This window comes from Taudactylus pleione, unplaced genomic scaffold, assembly GCF_031769625.1.
Source record: "Taudactylus pleione unplaced genomic scaffold, aTauple2 ptg000044l, whole genome shotgun sequence".
NCBI lineage: Eukaryota > Metazoa > Chordata > Amphibia > Anura > Myobatrachidae > Taudactylus > Taudactylus pleione.
Genome location: NW_028284446.1, coordinates 3,850,586 through 3,872,554, shown reverse-complemented (window position 1 = coordinate 3,872,554; position 21,969 = coordinate 3,850,586). Strand labels below are relative to the sequence as shown.

The 21,969-nt window shown below is 40.7% G+C and overlaps 1 protein-coding gene across 1 annotated transcript; it reads right to left on the bottom strand.

The window, feature by feature from the left end:
• Positions 1 to 966: 966 nt before the first annotated feature.
• On the bottom strand, positions 967 to 20,152 carry PTBP1 (polypyrimidine tract binding protein 1). Its single transcript, XM_088460341.1, has 15 exons — positions 20,057 to 20,152; positions 15,699 to 15,729; positions 12,383 to 12,452; positions 10,501 to 10,673; positions 10,129 to 10,275; positions 9,473 to 9,640; positions 8,508 to 8,618; positions 8,191 to 8,362; positions 7,465 to 7,536; positions 6,950 to 7,080; positions 5,312 to 5,345; positions 4,729 to 4,821; positions 3,967 to 4,183; positions 3,479 to 3,556; positions 967 to 3,396 (listed from the first exon to the last, which is right to left on the bottom strand). The coding sequence occupies exons 1-15, from the start codon at positions 20,062 to 20,064 to the stop codon at positions 3,264 to 3,266; spliced, it is 1,638 nt and encodes a 545-aa protein (XP_088316467.1). The 5' UTR covers positions 20,065 to 20,152; the 3' UTR covers positions 967 to 3,263.
• Between the last annotated feature and the right edge of the window lie 1,817 nt (positions 20,153 to 21,969).

The following is a 21,969-nucleotide window of genomic DNA, read 5'->3' as shown; positions in this document are numbered from 1 at the left end:
AGAGGAAAGGCACGCTGAGCTGAGGAGCCACTACAACAGGGAAGGCCGACTTCCCTGGCTGAATATTAACACCTGGGATGCTGGCTTCCTGCGCAGATACGGTCCCTGGTGATCTAGTGGTAGCGTAGGGTATGAGGGGCCTGCGTCCACCTCAGCGCCTCCGGTTTGTCCCCTGAGACTATGACTGCAAATACCAGGGACACCGCAAGCGCTGACCCATCTTACCTGTCCTTTTATGCCCTGCCGCAGCCTGGGAGACCCAGCTAGCACGGATCCCGGGGTCCTGCCAAGATCCCCAGATCGGTACTGGCGTTGCAGCGGCAGTGAGGTGACTGAGAAGCAGCATAGACGTCCAATGGACAGTTTTTGTTGCTGAAGATCGTTCAGAAACTCCCAAATCATAAAATAAAAATTGCTTTAACAGTGACTCGACTCCGGCTGGGCACCAACTAAAACTGAGGTGCCCCTGGCTCGTGGGTGGGGTACAGTGAGAGTGGTGCCAGTGCATCCTGGGAGCTAAAGCTTTAACTGTGTGGTGCCCAGTATCCAAATCCAACCTACACCCCAAAGTCTCCATGTGGAGCCTATGGACCTTGAAGAAAGTGATTGTTTGTCATCTCTTTAAAGCAACAGAGTCATTGTGCATTTGTTTGCCCAGTCCACAACCTGTTTTGGACATATGGTTTTTAACCGTAGGTATAGTTACCTTTAGCTCCAGGTTTTAGGAGATCAAAGAAATTATTTTATTGCCGGGAAATAGTTTAAAATATGGGATCAATTTCTTGTTTTGTGACCATGAAGCCATTTCATGTAGGTTTACATAAATACCAAACTCTTCCAAAAGCCCCCAGAATTTATACTTTAAAAAAGGTAAACAAGAAATTGAAGGGGAAAACATAAAGTAGGAATTGAAGAATTGTGTAATAGCAAGCTTGAGAATAATCCACAGAGAGGAAAAAACAGAAGTTAAGAATAAAAGAAGTTTATTATAAGCCCATACACATACTGGCAGGTAACTGATTACTACAATTTGATTGAATAAACACCTACTGAAAAGTATAAATGTTTTGTATAAAATAGTTTTAATTTGTCTTTCATACAAACATTTGATTAGAGGTAATGGATTTCTTAAGTTGTCATCTCGGCATCCCACAATACTGAAATCTTTCAGAAAGGATATCAAAATATACAATTTACCACTACAAAAAAAAAAAATTATATTGTTTTACAGCTTTTGCACTTGAATAGGTAATACAAAAAGCTAGATATTTACAATTAATGTATACAGGGTGAAATGCACAGTATACTGGGAGGTTTATCAGAATCATTGCCAGTTACATAATGAAGCGGCTTTAGATTGAATTGCACTGTGCAACTGGTGGCAAACCCTGCAGCTTTGTTATAGACATTCCATAGCTATACCAGCATAAGGGCATCACATACCAAGGAACCAAAATGCCCAAATTGGATACATCTTCAGGGTCAAGCCCAGTCAGATCATTGAATAGGAGCAGTTTCAGCCTTCAGTATATCAAGCTGATTTTTTAGAATTAAAAGGTTTTATATGGTAACATTTGCAAATTGGCATGTCTATACCACACTGCTTTACCACACAGAACAGCACAATGTCTTGTCAAAGGGCTATCCATAGCAATTTCACACTGCCTATGGGGAATGCTCAAGAGCCAAGTGATAAGGCACTGAACAGGAGTACTCAAACTGGAATACCACTGGGTGGGCCATTTGTAACAAGTAGCTGAAATGCAATAATCAATTCTAAAAGTAAAGCAGTGGATAAAGCTATGCTTTAGCATGACAAAGGCACTTTCTATAGACACTGGAAACTGGGACTTGGCAAATGCGGTGTATAACAATCTCATGAGTTGCAAGTGTCCCAGACATGCCAGGCACATGAATGTCAAGTTTCTAGTCCATCATATAAATTAATGACAGCAGAAGTTAGTACCATGCAATGGCCAGGTAGACTTTAAATACTTGTTTGAACAGATGATTGTCTGCAATTTGAAACAAGTCATCAACTCGGGAAAGAATTCTTGAAATTAAAACAGATTAGTCAGGGATGAGAGCCTTCTTCAATAATTTGTTCATGCAAGTGAAGTATGACAAAGCAAAAGGTACTTAGAAAGTTCTGCTGCCAAATATTTACATGTTGGAGAAGGTGCCAGTCATGAGCCCCACACAACTGGGTCTAAAGCAAAGGTAAAGGCTGGCCTTAATTGTTTGATATATGTAGATAACCCTATACTTAACTGCTGGGTACAATTACCCCAAAAAGGTAGAGTACTGCCAGCAGGAAATCCTGTTTTAATGCAGTTAATGCATTGATGCCATGTCCCTCCTAAATGTGCCTTATTTTAAGACAGATGTCTTAAAGACATACAAGATTGTTTTGGTCCTTTATCTTTGATACATAAACCTGAAGCATGATCAGGGTTTAACCTATTGCAGGGGAATATTTAGGCATTATGGTAAATGAGTGCAATGAATTAATGTATTTACACATATCTAGACAAAGGGGTAAGCAGCAATGCTTTACTTTCAACAGATCCCCTCAAACAAAACCCAATGCCTGTACTTTCTGAGCAAGATCAGACTAAACACATCTAGCAAGCATATAAAATAGTAAATGAGGTGCCAAAGTCTTGCAAAGTTAGGAATATATGGTCTGACATTGTACAGGAATGATAGGAATGCTGTATTTTACATTTAGCAACATTTTAAAGCCAGGTCTGACCTCAGCGCAGTGGACATTCATGAAAAGCTTCCTGTATCATGGCATATTATCAGGAGTTTGCATCAGGTTAAGGCACATAGCAAAAGCCAGCATGTGGTATGACAGGAGGCAAACACCTGTGATCTAGATATCCCCTCAAGTCACCTGTGCAAAGCCTTTTGTACATTATAATCTAGTGATCCTGCTAGATTTACAGATGTCCTTTTAAACTCCAAGATTTGGTCCTAAAGCATGACACTGCTGCAGAAATTGAGCATTAAGTATGGAGTTCATTTAAGGGTATTGTGAAAACTTCAATGCAACCACAACCCGGTAGAAACATTGCTACCAATGGAATTTTGGTAAAAAAAAAAAAAATTCTTAAAAATAAAATCTGGAATGCAAGGACACTTGAGTGCTGCATCTATTTTCGGTAAAGTGGCTTTTATCTGGAATGATGTAAGTGAGCCCATGAGACTTAGGTACCCTACAAGGGATTAAAGTCCTTTACTTTTCTTCACATCCTGAATTAGATAGTGGACTTTGAAAAGGAGACCCGCAGATGATGATTCTCTCCCATGTCATGGTTATGAAGTTCTATAAGGGATTCTATGGCCTCTTCAACAGAGCCCATCTGAATAAGAGCCATTTTCCGATCTTTCCTGCAAGAAAAAAAAAAAAATAGCTTACAATTTGTTCTTTGTTTGATTGCTAAATATTTAGGAGCATCAGGTTTATACTTACTGGAAGAATTTAAAGCCTTTCACGGTACAGCCTTCATGTGCAAACAGCAGCTTTAGATCCTCTTCACTTACAGATGGCCTAGGGAAGAGAGCATGTTTGAAGGTTAGGTTATAGCTGAAATGGATACTCTGAAAAGGTTATTTATGTTCTATACATAAAAGGGCAAATTTAAAACCCCACAAGCATCTGCCAAAAACTTCCAAGACTACGGAGGTGCAAGCAGAAATGAGCTACAGTATTCACTCTAATATGTGGCAAGCTGACTGTCCGGCATCATTTGGCAGTCATTTTTGCAAGCACTAATTTGAAGTGTTCCATTGGGACTGATCGAAAGTCTATTTTACCACTGCAGCAGCAATTTAATTTCTAAGAGGGTTTATTCTACACTGATTTTAGTAGGTGTCCCCTTAATCTAAGGGCTCATTTTAGATCATATTTGGCCCAAGACTAGAAATAGGAAAGTCAGAGTTCCCCAGAGAGTATCTTACGGAATGTTGGAGAGGTGGAGTGTTGCTGAGGGAGGGAATATATTTTGGAAGTTCTTGGAGCCTGGTTTCTTGAAGCGGTGTAGAGGAGAATTGGTGAAATCCTTTGTTAAGCCTTGGTCTTCCTGACCCTCTCTGGGTAACTGTACAGTTTGGTGCTTTGATACAGTGATACGGAGAGGTTTTCCATGGAGTCTCTGTCCATTCAAGTGGCTCATTGCTGTATAATAAAACGAACATATTGTGTAGTAAAAGTTTGGGAACTCATATTTTCATCTGTATTTTAACATTTAAAAAGAAGATCTTTAAAATAAATTAAAGAAACTACACAGGCAAGTCTATTTTGCAACACAATCTTCAACAATCTGCCACCACGGTTTAATAGGGACTGCTTTTCAAGGTACCCTCAGGAAACCATGCTCGATACATCAGGTACTAATGTAACCAGTACAGCACAAAACCTAAGCAAGGTACAGTGCACTTAATGGCTGGACAGGTTGTGAAGAATGGTACCCACAGCTCTGGTTTTAACAGAACCTAGATTTAAAATTACAGCACTTCTAACAAGAAAATTAATATTTAAGCTTTAAGGATTCCTCTAATGGAATGAATTGACAAATTTAGTGTACAGAAATTGAGCAAACTGAAAGAAACTCAACTTTATTACTACATCTATAGAACATGAAAATACTGCACCTTTGGATAAAACAAATTTGTACAAGACATTCTTTAGCAAAAGCATGCAACTGCTAGAGTAATATTTACCTAGCTGAGCTTGGTTTCCATCAGCCATTTGAATAAGTGCATTCTCCTTCTTGTTAAAGAGAATCTTCACTCTGTGTACATCACCATATACACCTTGGAAAACAAGCAATTTGATAAGAAATCTTTTCAAACATTTGTATTAGAAGCAAACCTCCAACAGTTAAAGCTTTGTAGATCAGACATGCCAAGTTAAAATGTTAGCACAGGTCTATTGACCAAATCACTAAGATACTCACTTGAGGGAAAAACAGTTTCAGTTAAACAGAATTCAAGTTTACGTTATTGTATCAGTGACATTATTCCCTTCCAGTCTGAAGGTTTATCATCCCACCTCCCTCCATGCTTCATTGACTAAACATCCAACTCTGTATGCCACTGTACTGAAAAAGGTGCAATTTTACAGGAATTTTTTTTCCCTACACATTTCCCATAATTTTATACAGGTTTTGAAAGTTAAGCCTGTACAATTGCACCTTTAACACAGAATACCCACCCAACAAATAAAAACGCATGCAGATTCCACCCAAACAAATGAAAAACAAACAAAATAAAATGAAAAATAGTAATAAAGTGCGAAACATACCGAAAAGAATAAAGAGGCATTGGGGTGTAACTCTCTTTAGAGAACAGCAGAGCAAGGCAGCGGAGGGACAGGGGTAGAGAAAAGGAGCCGAGGGAAGAGCACAGCTTGCAGAAATGGTCCACGAGGAAGGTGTCACCGGAGGAGTGGTAGGAGCAGTTGACGGATGATATTCAAGATGGTTAATATTTGAAGGATAGGTTGGATCCGAACAGCAGGGAATTTGGGATTTTTTTTGGAAGGGATAGTTTATGTTTGTTTTTTGTTTCAAGCACAACAGGAAGCAGAAGTTGCCGTGCAGTCAGTTGGCAAAGAAATTCCGGATCAAGGTATAATAAAAACAAAAAGGGGATGGGAGGAAAAGAAAAAAGTAGCAAAAACAGGTCAGTAAATATATAAAGAAACAGTTCATAAGATTAAAAGTCTCCTAGATTAAATGTTTAATGGCAGTTACTAAGGTTTAATCTGGTGGGAAAGTGATATTGAAAAGAAACAAAATGAAGATTTCTAAATGAGACAATATCCACTGTGATCCAAATTACTTAAGAATGTATCTTTTATTGCCATGGCTCCACTTACATTAGTATGCAAATTCTCATAGCAGGCTAATGTGATAATGCAAGTGTTGGATTTACAGCACAATCCAAGTCACTTTACCAAATTAAATTTAGAATAGCATTCTCAAGCAACATTTTGCAGTGATTTAAAAAAATAAATAAATTCCCTTGTTCAAATAAGTGATGAGCAATTTACTAAAACCTCAATGGGCGGAATTCAATTGTATTCGCGGCCCGTGACAGGAGATCGCGTGCCGCTATACAATTGTCTAAGATTTCGTGCTGATCGCACCCATTGAGGTCAGGTTTAGCCACGTAAAGCAGCTAAACCCGACCAAAGTGCTGGGCGCGATCGCTAAAAGTGACATGTTTGGGCGCCCAAACATCACTTTTCGCACATTTCAGCTCTCACCCCCCTGGGGCGGCAAGCTGAAATGTAGCGCTGGCAGCTCATTGTGCCCGTCAGGAGCAAGAATTGAATAGCTCAGTCGAGCGCGATAGCGGCTATAAAGAATTGAATTCCGCCCAATAAGTTTAATAAAACAAGGCAATAAACCGTACACCAAGCATAAAGTAAAAGCTTGGCAATTTGTGTTACAGCATTAGACAAAACCTGGGTTCTAGGATATTGTCTCCACAAATTTCAAGATATCAGCCACTATAAGGCGAATAATTAGGAAGAGTTGTTAGTTTAGTCCCAAAGAGGGGAATGATTGAGAGTCAACCTCTAGTTTTAGAGCTGACCAATCCTAATTACTCAACCAGAGTATACGTTCTGCTCTCCAGCACATCCACAGGTCAAACGGATGATTGCCTTTGTCAGCTTTCAAGTAAGTTTGAATGAATAACCTATTTCTTATACAAGCATGATTGTACGAGCTCAAAACTATCACTGTTTAATCTACATTTACACAACTTAAATTTGTAAGATTAACACTGGAAACCCAATGGCACCCATCCCAAAACAGCAATTTATACCAAAAGTTAGAGCTTTTGGTATAAATTGCAGTGTGATAACATAGAAAAAAAAGTTTCTTTACTTCAATAACCAAGATTGTCGCATGGTCTAAGTCAGAAAACTAACCTCTGGGTTAAGATTGCTGACAAGCAGAACAGCGTTCCCAGGGATTCCAAGACCATGAATGCCAAATCTGCTAGCAGCAGCTGCTGCAGCAGCAGTTGGAAGTGTAAGAGGCGTGAGTGTTCCATGAACGCCTAGGGAGGGAAATACATGTTATTGTGCTGCGTTGATTAACAGAATATGCTGGGACCTTTATTCTTTACCATCACTAATAGAACATTCTAAGGGAACTATCCAATTCAGCGTGCCATTTATCGCGCCGAGTAGTAGTACCTGGAACTTCAATTCAATGCGCTGTTAAGGCCAACACTTAAGTCGGAGAATACCGGTTAGCATGCCTAAAGTGCTGGCCACAAAACAGCATTGCAGTCGGGTTGCGGCTCAAACCCTCAGACCTCAGCCCTAACAGGGCTGGCCATTGATTAGCTCCAGGAATTTCTTTGCTGAATTGAATCACCCCCTATGAAGGTATTACAGCAAAAAAAAAAAAAAAAAAACACTGTTTAAATATACAATACCTTGTTGAATAGCAAAGGCTGGTGGAAAACCAGCACTAGCATAAGGATTGGCAGATATCAGTCCTGGTGCTCCTGAAAGTTTAATTTATTCAAAATGAATGAGGAGGTAATGACATGCACACAGTACTCATAACTTACTAATGTAAAATGATAACATTGTTTCAAGCAACATAATGGACATTGTTTTAACAAATGACTATATGCAAGACGGGGATCTGTTAAAGTGCCTTTGAAGAACATACCTCACCAACATTGGAAGGTAGGAATTTGGGACATGACTGCAGTGCACTGGGGTGTAATTGTGTCAATGATCATGGACTCCTTCAGTGGATGCATTTAACCTACAAACCATTTTTAGCTGCACTTAGTGATGGAACTGTCATCCACTGCATGTGCAGTAGGGGAAATACCACCTACAAATCAGGACAGTTGAGGTATGGAACATAGCCCATTACAATAATAAAAATTAGTAACTGGCGTTAATGTAAAAAGATATAGAGTAGACAAAAAACTCTGTAGCCAGCAGGATTTTTTAAAGGGAACTGGGAACATGCAACTTGAGCAAACAAACATTACTCTAAGTGAAGCACCCGCAGTAATTAAGGTGCATTGACCAGTCCTGTGGTAAGTCTCATTTTCTGACCCGAAAAAAATCCAATCCTAATTTGAGCATCAATATAAAAAAAACAAAAAAAAAACCTAATACATTAGAGCTAGCATCCTCACCAAAAGCAGCAATTGTTTGATCCAGCGAGGGCTGTCCATCTCCAGAAGGTAGGTCAGGGCGTGTATAATCCCGACTCTTGTCATTATTGTACTTTACGTTTAGGCTGGTGAGCTTCGAGAAGTCAATACGAAGTGTACAGCAAGCATTATAAATGTTCTGGCCATCAAGAGACTAAAAAAAAATGTATGGACAAACAAGTCAAGTTCTGCATAAATACACATACCCCCAAACCACAAATCAATTTAAAGAAAACTTAGTGGGTTTTTATAGGACTTTTAAAATCAGGTTTGTAGAATGGGAAAGGAATGATGCTTACCAGTTTGGCATGCTGGGCACTCATGGGATCAGAATACTGCAGGAGTGCCTGAAATTGATTGTTCTTAGTGAAGGTAATTATTTTCAGCACAGTACCAAACTTTGAAAAAATCTATAAAAAAAAAAAACCACCGTGAGTTAAGCTGCAACCATATTGAAATTGAACCAATTCTATAACTGCATCCACAAACTATTTAGTAAATGAACGATTTTAGTAAACAATTTTCGTTCATTTTTTCGAGGGAAAAATGAACGAAAATAGTTTACTAAATGTAATGAACAATTTTTTTGAACTACAAACGATTTTTACATAGTCCCTTACTGAAAATCGTTGAGTTGGTCAGTCTGACTGAACTACAAACGTGAATGAACGATAATCATAGTTTTAACTCAGAAAGTGAATGATTTTTTCAATGAGTGTTCATGGATATTGTTTACCGTTCAATCATGTTAGATTGATCATTTTTTTTTGCAGTGAATGACAAACGATAGACGTTCCCGCATGGACGATAACTATATTTATGGACGCCCGTACATGCGGGCCGACTTGGATGATTTAATCACGATTTGCATGTTCAGAGTTGTGGCAGGATAACTTCACTGAAAGATAACTATGATTGATAGCTTCCAGTGTGTACACCCAATATCGTTTGTCCTGCACTACAGAAGGTTCAAGGTAAATTGTTCAGTGATATAGTTGGTTGTGCAGATCGTACAGTGTTAACATCTCTACTGTAACAAAGAATTGTCAGCAGCCAATATTGAAGCAGACACTGTAGAACGTTTAGTACAATCCATTGTTGACACCCATCACTGATCACCATTCATCTTAACCTTTTATTTTGTGCTACATGGGATGCCTTTAAGACGATTTTCGTTAGGCGTCATGCTCTACTGGACAAAGCCAGGCCACTTCCTTGACAAGATATGGAGATGCAAAGTGACAACACACATTAGCACGCTTACCTGCTGCAAGACATCAAGAGTAACTGGGTAGAAGAGGTTTTCCACAATTATCCTGAGGACTGGGCTCTGTCCTGAAATAGCCATGCCAGCATCTATTGCAGCCGCAGCAGATAGTGTAACATTTCCAGACTGAACAGAGTTAACAGCTTGCAGAGCTGCTTGTGCCCTCTGTAAACAAAGTGGATGGAATGAGAATGTTGTCTAAAGCAAAAATTCACAAGTACTCAGACAAGCAACATTAACAGAAGAAATATGTAATGGATGGCAAGGTCTATACTAATTTGCTCTGCTTTTCAGATAAATGTCTCCCACGGTACATCCTATATTTACTTTGGCAGCAAGATATCTGGACTCTAACAACTTAACTTATAATAGGCACATTATCCACCACAGACTGTTCAAAGGGTAAATTAAGCATGAACAAATATTAACTTGAGACAACATACTCTAGATTTAACCAAATTAACCAGCACTGATGACTTTTTGAACCTAGTGATTTAACTACTGCAGTTTATCAAGTGCCCCTCCCCACCTACAATATGCTTCAGTCTCATGAAGCAGACTTCTTCTGCATCGTAACTGAACAGATTTTTTTTATTAATAATCGTAACAAATCCTCAGAGTAACAAAGTTACCAGACAAGATAAATTTCTCACCGCTTGGTTAGGAGAATTATCAGTCTTCAATTCTTTGTGATTTGAGAACTGAATGTAGATGGGCTGACTCCTGAGTACTGGTGTGACTGTGGCAAAGTAATTAACCATGGTATTGGCAGCCTCTTCTGTACTCATCTCTAGAAAAGCCTATAGACCAAAAAAGAAGAAAAAAAAAAAAACACATTTATAATGACATACGCCAAAAAACACAGCATATCAAATAGCTTTTCTCTTCAAAACGTTACAAGAATAGAAATGCTATCCAACTGCATACTTAAACAAGTAAATACAGTAACCCTTATTTAGAGAAGTTTGTAATGTGTCCATACCATAAATCAGACATGTAGTTACTGTAAAGAAGCAATCACATACCTGGTTTTTGCCCTTCAACATCAAAAGGTTAGTCACTTTTCCAAATGGAAGTCCAAGAGAAATAACTTCAGCCTCTGTAACATCCACTGGAAGTTTTCGAACATGAATAACTCTAGAGCCAACACCTACAGATCTGTTGTCTCCCTTAAATTTCTTACTGTCATTTCCATTTGCTGCAAATAAATACAAACTATTAAAAGCAGGCCACATTCTGCAGTTTCGAAGTTTAGAAATCTGTACTGACTGAAAATGTGAGTAGGACTATACATTTAGGTGACTGCAAATGTGTCTATGCAATTCACCAATTACTCACTGGAATAATGCTTGGAAACACGCATATGTACTTAGCAAGTAATTTTATTTGAGAATGAAGTTGACATAATGTGCTTCTCAAATCTAGTCTTCAGTGCATATTAAGGGGTAAATGCTTTTTTGGGTGCCCTATAGTGATGGGTGCGCAACAGCTATAAAATTAATGCTCCGATCAGGCGTGAATGTCACTGGTGGCCAGGTTACAGCGGCAAGCAGAAATCCGCAAAGAGTCAGCCGCTTAGGCGTGCTACACACTACCTTATGTGGCTAAACCCGATGCACTTAGGTGTGACAAGCACAATAACTGAAGCCCGATCAGAGCAACAATTAAAAAGCTTAATTTGGCAGCCATAACAAACAAGGGACAGTTCAATTGTTTTTGGCACCCTAAGTCTATGTTCTCCAGATATCCTAAGAGAAATAGAAGTGAACTAAAGAGTGTGGATCTTTTACAATGTGTCATATTTCCTTGCTACACCTGAGGTCCAGCAAGGAAATATGGAAAACATGCACTGATTGTGTGTCCCAAGCACAGGATTTGAGAAGCACTGCTAAACAGATGAGTGGACAATGATATGTCCCAAATACATGTGAAATAGGCCATATACAATAAAATATAGACAGCAGTAGTCCTTATTTTGTCCTTTTAAATTAGCATGACAGTTTATATAAAACGTAAGTCGAAAACTAAGTTGGACTCAGCACCTGCATCCTCTAACAGTATATTGTTTAGTCTTTGATTCAACTAAAGCCTTATTGCTGGGCATATACAGAGATAAAATTTTAGTCAGACATTTTATCTGACCAGCTGAAACCCATCTGATACTGTGGCCATACACAGATATTTCAGTGAAAGGCCCGGATATCTGCATTCCTCCAATGGGGAGGAAACATTTCACCATTCCTTAGCGGTGAAGGAACTGGGGAAGTGTCAGGCAGTCGGCAGCACATACACTGCCAGATGCTGGCGACCCATTATTGGATCCATCAGACAGGCTGGACAATTTTGAATGTCTAAGATTGCATTCACTGATCAGTAAAATCAATACTGTTTAGTGGTCCGATCAGATAATTATGCTGGTCATATACAGAATAAAACGTACCATCAGACAGGCCAATTTGTTGACGTTGCCATACACAGAGATAAATGGGCTGTCTGATGGTGACTATATCCACTGTTAGAACAGAATAGTAAATTATTGCATCTGTTGAGCATGCTTGAATATCTAACGACACATCGCCATAATTGCTGCTTAGTTGCAGCCATGCACTGCAATTAACTGCCCAATCAGCCAATAGTAGGCTGATCAGACCGATAATTGCACAGTGTAAAGTCAATTTTACATAATCTAGTAAATACCAACTCTAGTTTCAAAAGTTAACCCTGCCATTCATTGCCAGTCTGCCAACATTAGCCACACAATTACACTTAACCATTGATTTCCAAAAGTTTGAGATTACATGTAATTGCAAATACAGGCCTACAGCTAGGAGATAACTGCATAAAATGCCATCATTGTAACTTTTTGACTATTCAACAGGTAAAACTACAGATAAAAAAAACCATTACCTGCAGAAGCAGAGTTGCTCATGATAAAAGGTCCGTTAGTAACACAAGAGAAAAGTTCGTCAGATCCCCGCTGGAAGAGAAGTAGAAAGTTACACTAGCATGTTGCATATTGTATATTGTATTGAAATTCCATTTTAATGTACTTTACTAGAGCCTGCAATAATGAAATCCTGTAAGCTAGGAATAGCTTAACAAAATTTTATTTCAATGTAATCGAAGGAGGATATTCATTTTATGGGTAGGTTCCAAACAAAGGAGAACCAAACAAACTTGTCTATCAAATCTGTAGTCCAATCCCCCCCCCCCACAAAATAAAAATTTTTGAGTTGACCCCTTAATGGCTTATGCATGAACATGGTGCCATTCATGAGCAAAGTAACAGCAAGTTTGTTTCAGTTTAGACATTTCGCAAAGTGTCAGATACGGTTTAAGAAACTTGCATTTCAGGAGCCTGTCTTTCGGGTCTCAGTGGTTTATTTTAAGTGTCATATGATAGCTGTTCCACCGGTACAGGTAAGAAGGCTAGGCTAAAGTTACAAGGTATATCAAGTCACTATTATATTTCCTCTCAACTTGCAAAGTTACTATACGACCTAGATGTATGGGAGGTCACTCATCTAAGTTTAACACATCAATAAGGACTTTCAACCATAATTGAGCATTATTAAAACCATTGCTTTGGGATATTTAGAGATAAAAGGGAAAGTAGCTGGTATCAATGAATGGACCTGCTACAGACACCAAAAGCAGATCATGATTGCCACATTAAAACCCCCTTCACTGCTTGCTTATCACAGTGGTGAAGGTGTTAGTACTGTGAATGTGCACACTACATGTAGGATAGGGAGGTACCCAAAAGCACCTCAAAAAAAAAAGAAAAAAGTTGCCTATAAGCTGGGTACACACCTAAAAGATATCTGCAGATCGAGTGATCTGCAGATGGATGTTCATACACATTGAACAGTCAGCTAGATGTTGGTCCCACTGACCGGGGTCGCATCACACCACGGCCTCTGCTGCAAGTGTACGGGTGTTTGGCTGATCGCCTGTTCGATATCTGCCATCGTTTATGCAGCACAGTCTACGTGATACATCTGAACTGCATCATTCACGGACATATCGTTGGTACACTGGCCAGTGTGTTCCCAGCTTTAGGCTGCGTAGACACCTAAATGTCTGGTGGGAAGGAAAATCTGGTCAGTTTTCCATTGTTTGGGAGCAAATTAGTTATTTGCTCCCATACATCACCAGATTTAATTTCCCACCAGACAGATTGGAACTGCATGGGATTGTCCGTCGATCCTCCTGATCTTTTGAACATGCAGAAAGATCAGACAAAGCGACGGACGAGCACACAGGGGTGCTGAATGCTTGATAACTTTCATACACAGAATTTTGCGGATTTCCAATCAGTCGGATCGTTGGCAATATCGTTCCCTGTGTAGGGGCCTTTACAGTACAATGGCTAAAACTTGTACACAATTGAAAGATACTTACAGCTGCAGATCAGTTGATCTGCAGATTTATATTTGCAGATGATGGTTGTTCATACACACTGAACAACTATCACTGCGATCTGGTTGGGGGTCACGTTGCATCCCCCACCCCGCCAGCCTGTGCAGCAAAGTGTACACAGCACGGCGTCGTTCAGACATATCGTCTGCATACACTATATGTCGGCCAATGTGTACAGAGCATAACACTATCTGAAGGTTGCACCAGCCAAAAGGGGCCTATATCTATATACACACACACATATTCGAACCAGAAAGTAGTTACTAATTTCCATAGCCCTATGTGTTTACTAGCAGGTAAAGTCTAATTGGCAAGAAATCCTGTATAAGTGTTGTAGCCTAATCTATAGAGTGAGTGGTCATTTATCCTTTACAGAGATCATGAAGCCAGGATCCAATCTAAACATTTTCTGCTTCTATGACTGGATCCCAGACAACTTTGGGTATGGCACCAGCAAAGGTTGAATTGACTAATACAGGTTTGATGTTCTGAGCAGTGCATCTTCAAGACTTCAGGCTTCTCTATAACGAGAAGAGTTTGCCAACAAGGGTTGCCTAGATTTGATTGTGAATAGTAGAAAACAAAGTTATCCCCATTGAGTGTGGGTTCATAATCAGAAGAATGCAGGGAATCCACTCCTGAAATGCAATCCTATTCAGCCCCTAAACAGTTACTGCAATATTGAATAAAATATACAAAGTACTACATTTCAAAGATGTACCAGTGTTAAAATGAAACTGTTTATAGCCCTTACTGTATTTTTTGTATGAAAAAGTTCTTGCTTTGACAACTACATATAGACATGCACTACAAGAGCGTTCAATTACTTTAAAAATGTAGGTAGAGAACACTGCTCCAGGCTAGCCCTCCCACTAAAACCAACACAAAAGACTGCCATGGTTACACCTAGAAAAATAAACCTGTAATAAAACGCAGGGTGGGGCAGGCTGTTGACTATGCATTCCAGAGCTTAAAAAGGACTGCAGTAATGCAGACACTCCCAAACACTACCTCAAGCAAAACAGCCACTTTTCAGATACAGTACATGCAAAATGGCTTCAAAAGAGTTACTGGACCACTGTTAAAACAAACAGACTACACAACAAATGACTTCGTAAATAAACAGGGCAAACAAATTAGCTGTCTTGAAAGTATGCAGGAAATATTCTGCTCTAAAGGCATAGCCGTACAAATGTCAATGTTCAAAGTCTTTAAGGAAGTAAATATGAACAGTAATTTAAACTGCAGCTTTCATGGTCTCTACAAGGTTTTCCTCAGGTCACAATTTGCACTGAAACACTGTGGTACGCACAATACATGAAAGTTAATCAGTGGGAAAAAAAAAAAACTAGCGAGACCACTGCCCTTCATCATTGGCATATTTCCCTATAAGTGGGAAATGAGCTTCAAGACGAAACACTGACCATGACAGTTTGTGAAAAGAAATAGTCAAGACATTACTATAATACAAACAAATGGGCTGAATATCTTTGAGCTATTTGTCAACATAATTTACACGTGACAATGTATAGAAATAGTGGTGGGTCACATGATGCACGCTAACTGAGGCGGCTGTGGAGGACAGGAATTTCAAACCACATTCTTAGTAAGCAACCAAGAGTGATAATTACCAATGCCATGGTAACAGGGCAGCTATCCTAGCTCATGCAGCCATACGATACCAGCTAGAAGCCAGCTTTGTGTGGTTAAGCGTAACCCACGTTTTAGTGTTCAACACGTTACGCAAAAAAGGTTTTCAGCATGCAGCTATTCACAGCTTTAGCAAACTCATAAGTCTTACCTTTGTACCAACTGTAATATCTTGAACAATGCTGTAAACAGGAAAAGAAAACAAATTAGACTTGAGGCTTGTACCAATAGCAGTATAGCAAATATCCTGTTAAAATTTACCAATTATAGGGCACAATCCAATTAGGAGAGAAATTGCAAAATTCAGCTTGTTTCATGAAACAGGCATACATTGCGCAAATGCGTATACCCAAAAAACACGCTGTCCAATTAGATATGTCAATTTGTGGTAGTCACTGCAAGGGTGCGCGACTTCTACAAAATGTGACCTGGGAGAAGAGGATGAGAAGTGTGGAAACCATCCTGGACACCCAAAAAGTGACAACTGAGGAAGAAGGACAATATAGAACTGATAGTGGCCGTAAGGAAAGCACTGGATGTTTTTAAAAAGGTGTCAAATTTATTTTTTCCTCCCATTAATAGGTGCCAAAATTAGCTAACAAGTATTTTTAAGCAAACAAAGTTAATTCCAGCATTTTGGGGTACAGAAAATGGAATATATGTTTGTTAAAAAAGTTACACTTCTCACATATGCAAATTCTAAACCATTTTCCAGTCAATACAACACTTCCACATCGATTAACCCATTGGGGGAGTTTCAACTGTTTTCACCGGTGGCAGATGGTGCTAGGCGACTGAAAGAGCAATTAAATTGTTGCTCGTGTACAGCCTTGGGAACACACATTTCTACTCGCCGCACCCAGGCAGGCGAGCAGAAAAGTGCGATAAGTTGGCACTTTGGGCGCCCAAAACAGGATTTTAGACTGGTTTAGCAGCTTTACGCAGTAAAACAAAGTATTTGGACACAACATGCATGAGCATCAAAAACAATTCAATATTGCACCACGATCCTCCGACATTTTAGACGGGAAATAGGGTGCGATAAAACAATTGAATCGTCCCCATTGAGCTTTCACCTTAAAACTGACATCTATTGGCCAAATTATGCTATTTAAACCCATCCCAGTGCATGATATTCCATTAGGAGTGGTGTAGTTTTGCACTGTGAACCAACATTTGTACCTTAAAATAAAAATTTTCCCTACCTTTTCACTTGCTCAAGGGGATGTGCACACAACGTAAATCTCTGAAAATTGAATGCGAGTTTGCAACTGGATTGCAAATGAAATTCACAATTCAAGTTCACCGTAAGAGGCTCGTAAAATCCAACTCACACTTCACTGGATTGACCATAGATTTGTTTAATATTCTGTTCAAGAGTTATTTGGATTATGCCTAGGAAGCATACCTTGCAGCCTATGTATTAATAATCGAGACACTGCCGCGATGAACGTTCCTACTCGCCAGGAATATTTTAATTTTTAATGAAAACATTCCAGGTATGTACTATTGGGAACTCCCATGGACAACTGTTGCAGTAACTGTCCTGCAAGGCATTTTGGAGAAGTCTTTCAGTGAAGTAAAAGCTTCCCCCGGGGAAAGCTGACACAGCGCATGCCCACAGCATCAGCTTCTGGGACTGGCCGGGGGGCTGCAGGGGAGAAATCCTGTTTGGAGACAAAGGGCGGTATTCAATTGTTTACGCGGTCCTGTTCTCCAGTCTCAAGTGACAGGTGATCGCGGGCCGCTATTCAACTGTTGCCACTGATCTCGCCCAAAGTGGTCTGGTTTAGCCACATAAAGCAGCTACCCCCAACCAAAGTGCTGGGTGCAACCGCGATAAGTGATCTTTGGGAGCCCAAACAGGGCACTTTTCGCACATTTCAGCTCGCACCCCGCTGGGGATGCGAGCTGAAATGGTGCGCCAACAGCTGTTCGCGCCCCACAAGAGCAACAATAGCTCCGTCAGGCGCGAAGGAGGGTAGAAAATTGAAAACCGCCCAGTTTACAACATCTGAAGATTGTGTAAACTGCAGATGCTAAACTCTGAAAAGCTTTGCTTTTTGGAGTTTAGTACATAGGTCAGTTCATAGTCCCCATTGATAATAATGGGGGCTATGTTCTGAAGTGCTAATTAGCACTTTGCAGGAGATTTGTGAGATCTCCTGCAATGAGCCATTAGTACATAGGATCAATACATAAAATTATGCAGAAACAGCAGCTTCTGCATAATTTTATGTAAAAAATGGCTTGATACATAGTGCCCCTTGTCAACGATCATTTTAAAACTAAAAAGAAGTTACACAACTGGCAAGAACCATATGACATTTCAAGTAAAAGAAACTGTAGCACGACTTTAGCCAAAAAAAAAAAAAAAAGACTAAGAAATAAAGCTAATACATCATACTACAATTTCCATCAACTCAATATTACTTAAAATCAGCACCAAGTGTGTGATGCTGCCTATAGTAAAAGGTTTAGATTCTCAGTCTGGTTTTATTGTCTCCTATAAATTACAGGACAAAGACCAAAGCTGCCTGAAGAAAGCAAAATGAAAATTGCACAACCCTATCTGAGACTAACTTGGTAACAGGATATGAGTAAGCAATTTGTGCAGGCCAAGCATGCAGCCTACAAAACTCACTAACCATGATCACTCATTCCTGAAAGTTTATACACAAACTAAGTTCTATTCAAAGACTAACCATAAATTTACACTACCAACTGTTTATACTCCACTTAAATTAGAAATCACACCTATGAAGTCTAGATTTTGTAATTAACATACCCAGTCAGAAATGCCTGTACTGGGACATTTCATTAAACATGCTTTATCATTTACAGACCAGCATCTATAGCAAGCAAACTACTCCATATGATGCGCACAAATTATTAAAATGGATATGAACGATATCGATCATATTATTGCTCATATCGTGCATTTAGGTGGCCAACAACCTGCAATGCGCAGACATGTATGGACGATACCTATATTGGCCATTGCCTGTACATGCAGGCCAACCTGGTCGATATCGAAAAGGTTACTACAGGAACCCGCGATCATTGATCGCGGGTACATGGTTGTGCTGCATGTTCGATATGGAACAGCCAGCACAGCCGAAAGATCGTACAATGATATAGTTATCGTTTGATTGTCCTGTGTGTTGTGTATGCACCAATAATATCTACTGTTTAAAAAAAAAAAAAAAAAAAAAAGATTTACTGTGGAGATTCTAATGGAACTAGTGAGCTTAAGCAAGTGAACGCCTCCCACTTTTCGGGTGGTGCTGCTCTTCAGTCCAAGTGCAACTACACCTTAGCAATACTTTATTCTAAAGGAAACCACGTAAACCAGCTACAAAAACAAAGCACTGTGGCTTTAACATGAAGCAGAAAGAAAGTTTAGTGAGGTGTAATTTACCGGCCTGACGTTTTAGTTTCCTAAAAACTTATGTAGAAAATCTTTTCCCAGAACCCCATGATATATGCTGTATCACAGTACAAATATACAAAAAAGTAAAGCCATGATTGATGTGGGGAGCTTCAAAACAAATGGCAATTCTCATTTACATAATCAAATTAAAAACTCGAGTAGCACGGTAAGCAGCGGCTGTGATGTCCCAGGCACCTAGAACAGCATTTTCACGTTTCAAATACCTTACAAAATCGAAGTGTACAATGTGGAAACTAGATAACCTGCAAGTGCCATGTCTAGAACGGGGTCACAGTCTAGTTAAGAAGTTCTGCATAACCTATACCCACACGAAGGCGATTTTCAATTCAATATAATATAATCGGAGAAGTTCGCAGCACGGCCAGCCCGGGCTCCCCTCACCGTGTCCATGGTACATACACAGCGGACAGGGCCATCGTGATCAGAGCCAGACATGTATGTATGTACGTACACAGACAATGCGGCGGGGGGTGGGGAACCTTCAGGACGAACTTTGCACAGGGATAGGCACGATAAGGAGAAAGGCTACAAAATTATATTCTAATGAGCACGAGCTGGACGTTAGAGCAGCGAGACCGGGGCGCAGTAACAACAAGAGCCCCCTATCCCCCACACCTCCCCCGCACCCCGGCCCCCAGGTGAGCGGCACACACAGGACACCACGTATGCAAATCAAGATGGAAACCAGGCGCTCGCCACTTCCTGGAGTCCTGCCTGCAACCAGCGCTGAGTACACAGGAAACCTGGGTGGGGGTTGGAAGGAGCACACTAGCCGCCCTGGGGTGAGCGGAGGAGCCGCGCGCTCTCTGCCACATCATCTGCCCCAGAAAGTTTAGAGAAGTTATATCGCCCCATAGGAGGCAAATCCCGCCTCACCAGCGGCCACCGCCACTTACACAGGAGCAAAAACCCCTCCCTAGTGCCCCTAGAATTAACGTTGCCCTGACCGTATAATCCGCCGGGCATTCCCTAGAACTTCACTAAAACCAGCATAATAGTAATACGCTGCGGCTCTGCACTGTTGTGCAAGCAACTACCTGCCCCCAGCCACTTACCCTTCCATGGCACACACAAAAAATACCAAGCTCTGAGAGGAGGCGCCGCAATAACGGAGGAAGAGTGTGCGACCGCCTCATATAGAGTCTCAAAATGGCGTCCGGAATGGTGACGCAGTGGGACCTGACTCCCATTGGCTGTTATGGCTGTCCGTCTCAACCGGGGGTGTAGCTACAGCAGTAGGGCGCCACCCCTAGTGTTCCCGCCAAGACAAGGTGCGTTCTCCGTCCCAACAGTATCCCGCCTACACGAGTAATCAGCTTAGTGTGGGCGGGGCTAGTGCTAGCTAGATTTACCTGGTTGACTAGTTTCCACTTCCAGCCATATTGTACTAGCTTGAAAAATTGCTGGTGTGCAACTAGCCCGATAATTTGTCTTGATAATCACCAGAAAAACAGGAAAAACAGATTCCACTCTTATTACCTTGAAACATTTGTGTCAGGTTTTTAAAATAGTTTTGTCTTGTTTCTGACCAGCTTACAACCAGTATTTTCTTTTTAAATGACACCTGTTTCTAATAAGAAAGACAGACTCAATTATCTGTGATGGTCACGAATTGCCAGTGTTGCAACCGTTTTCAGATACCCCTTAAAATCTGTGATGTTGCTGTACTGCAGCTACATAACATTGATCATTAACTATTCAATTGTTCTTGACCTGCACATATTTCTGGCCATGAGGGAATGGAACTCCTGAATGTTTTTGTTTGCGAACCTATGGGGTACAAACTGAACGTAGCGAGAGTTCCCTGGACAGAAATCTGCAATGCATTAGTCTGCAAGGATCCGATGTAGCCTCACATCTAATTGAATTCCCCCCATAGTTTAATCTATATAATAAACCAGCAATGTTTTGCTTAACCACTAAATGAGTGCATTGAAAAACCTCTAGATCACAGGTTCTCAAACTCAGTCCTCAGGACCCTCCCCCAAACAGTGCATGTTTTCCAGGTCTCCTCACAGAAACACAAGTGAAATAATTATCTCCACCTATGGTTCTTTTAAAATGTGTCAGTGAGTAATGAATACACCTGTGCAGCTGCTGGGTGACCTGGAAAATGTGAACTGTGTGGGGTCCCGAGGACCTAGTTTGAGAACCTCTGCTCTAGATTGAAGCATTTACCCATCTGGCTATTGCACAATAAAACTGTGATGACTGGGTCATCTCCAAAACGGAAGGTCTTGGGTGTTTCTGGTATGTTAGTACCTACCGTAAGTGGTCCAAGGAAGGACAACCAGTGAACTGGTTGCAGAGTCATGGGCGCCCAAGGCTCATTGATGTGCGTGGGGAGTAATAGCTAGCCCGACTGGTCCAATCTCACAGAAGAGCTACTGTGGGATGGCCGGATGGAGGCAGTATTCTGCTGGGAAACCTTGACCTCGGCATGTTACATGTACCACCTACCTCTTTATATATAATTATCCTTTATTTATATGGCACCACAAATGTTTCACAGCACCTTACAAAGTACATAAATAAGTGAACAAGAAACCAGTGACTTAGGGCCTGATTCAGCAAGGATCGCAACTGCGATTACGCACGCAATCAAAAGATTGTTGCGTTCTGCATTTGCATCGCAGTGCGCGAACACTCCACTGCGATCGGGACTGCGATGGCTATGCAGAACCATCTCAGAGTGATTGACAGGAAGTACCGTTTGGGGGAGGTGATGGGGGGGTGGTTGGCGAAACGCAGACGTGCCAGTGCGTTTGAACGCCATTACAGGGGCGTGCATAAGTTATCCACTGCGATGCCATACGCAGCTTGTGTACTCACTGCGTGCGACGAGGTTAGCAATTCCTGAGTAAGGTCAGACTTTGTGCAAGTGTGCGTGAGGCTGCGATTGTACTTGATGTTACCAATGGTTTCAAAGGCTTGCTAAGTATTACGGATGGGTGTAAGGTAAGGTGGG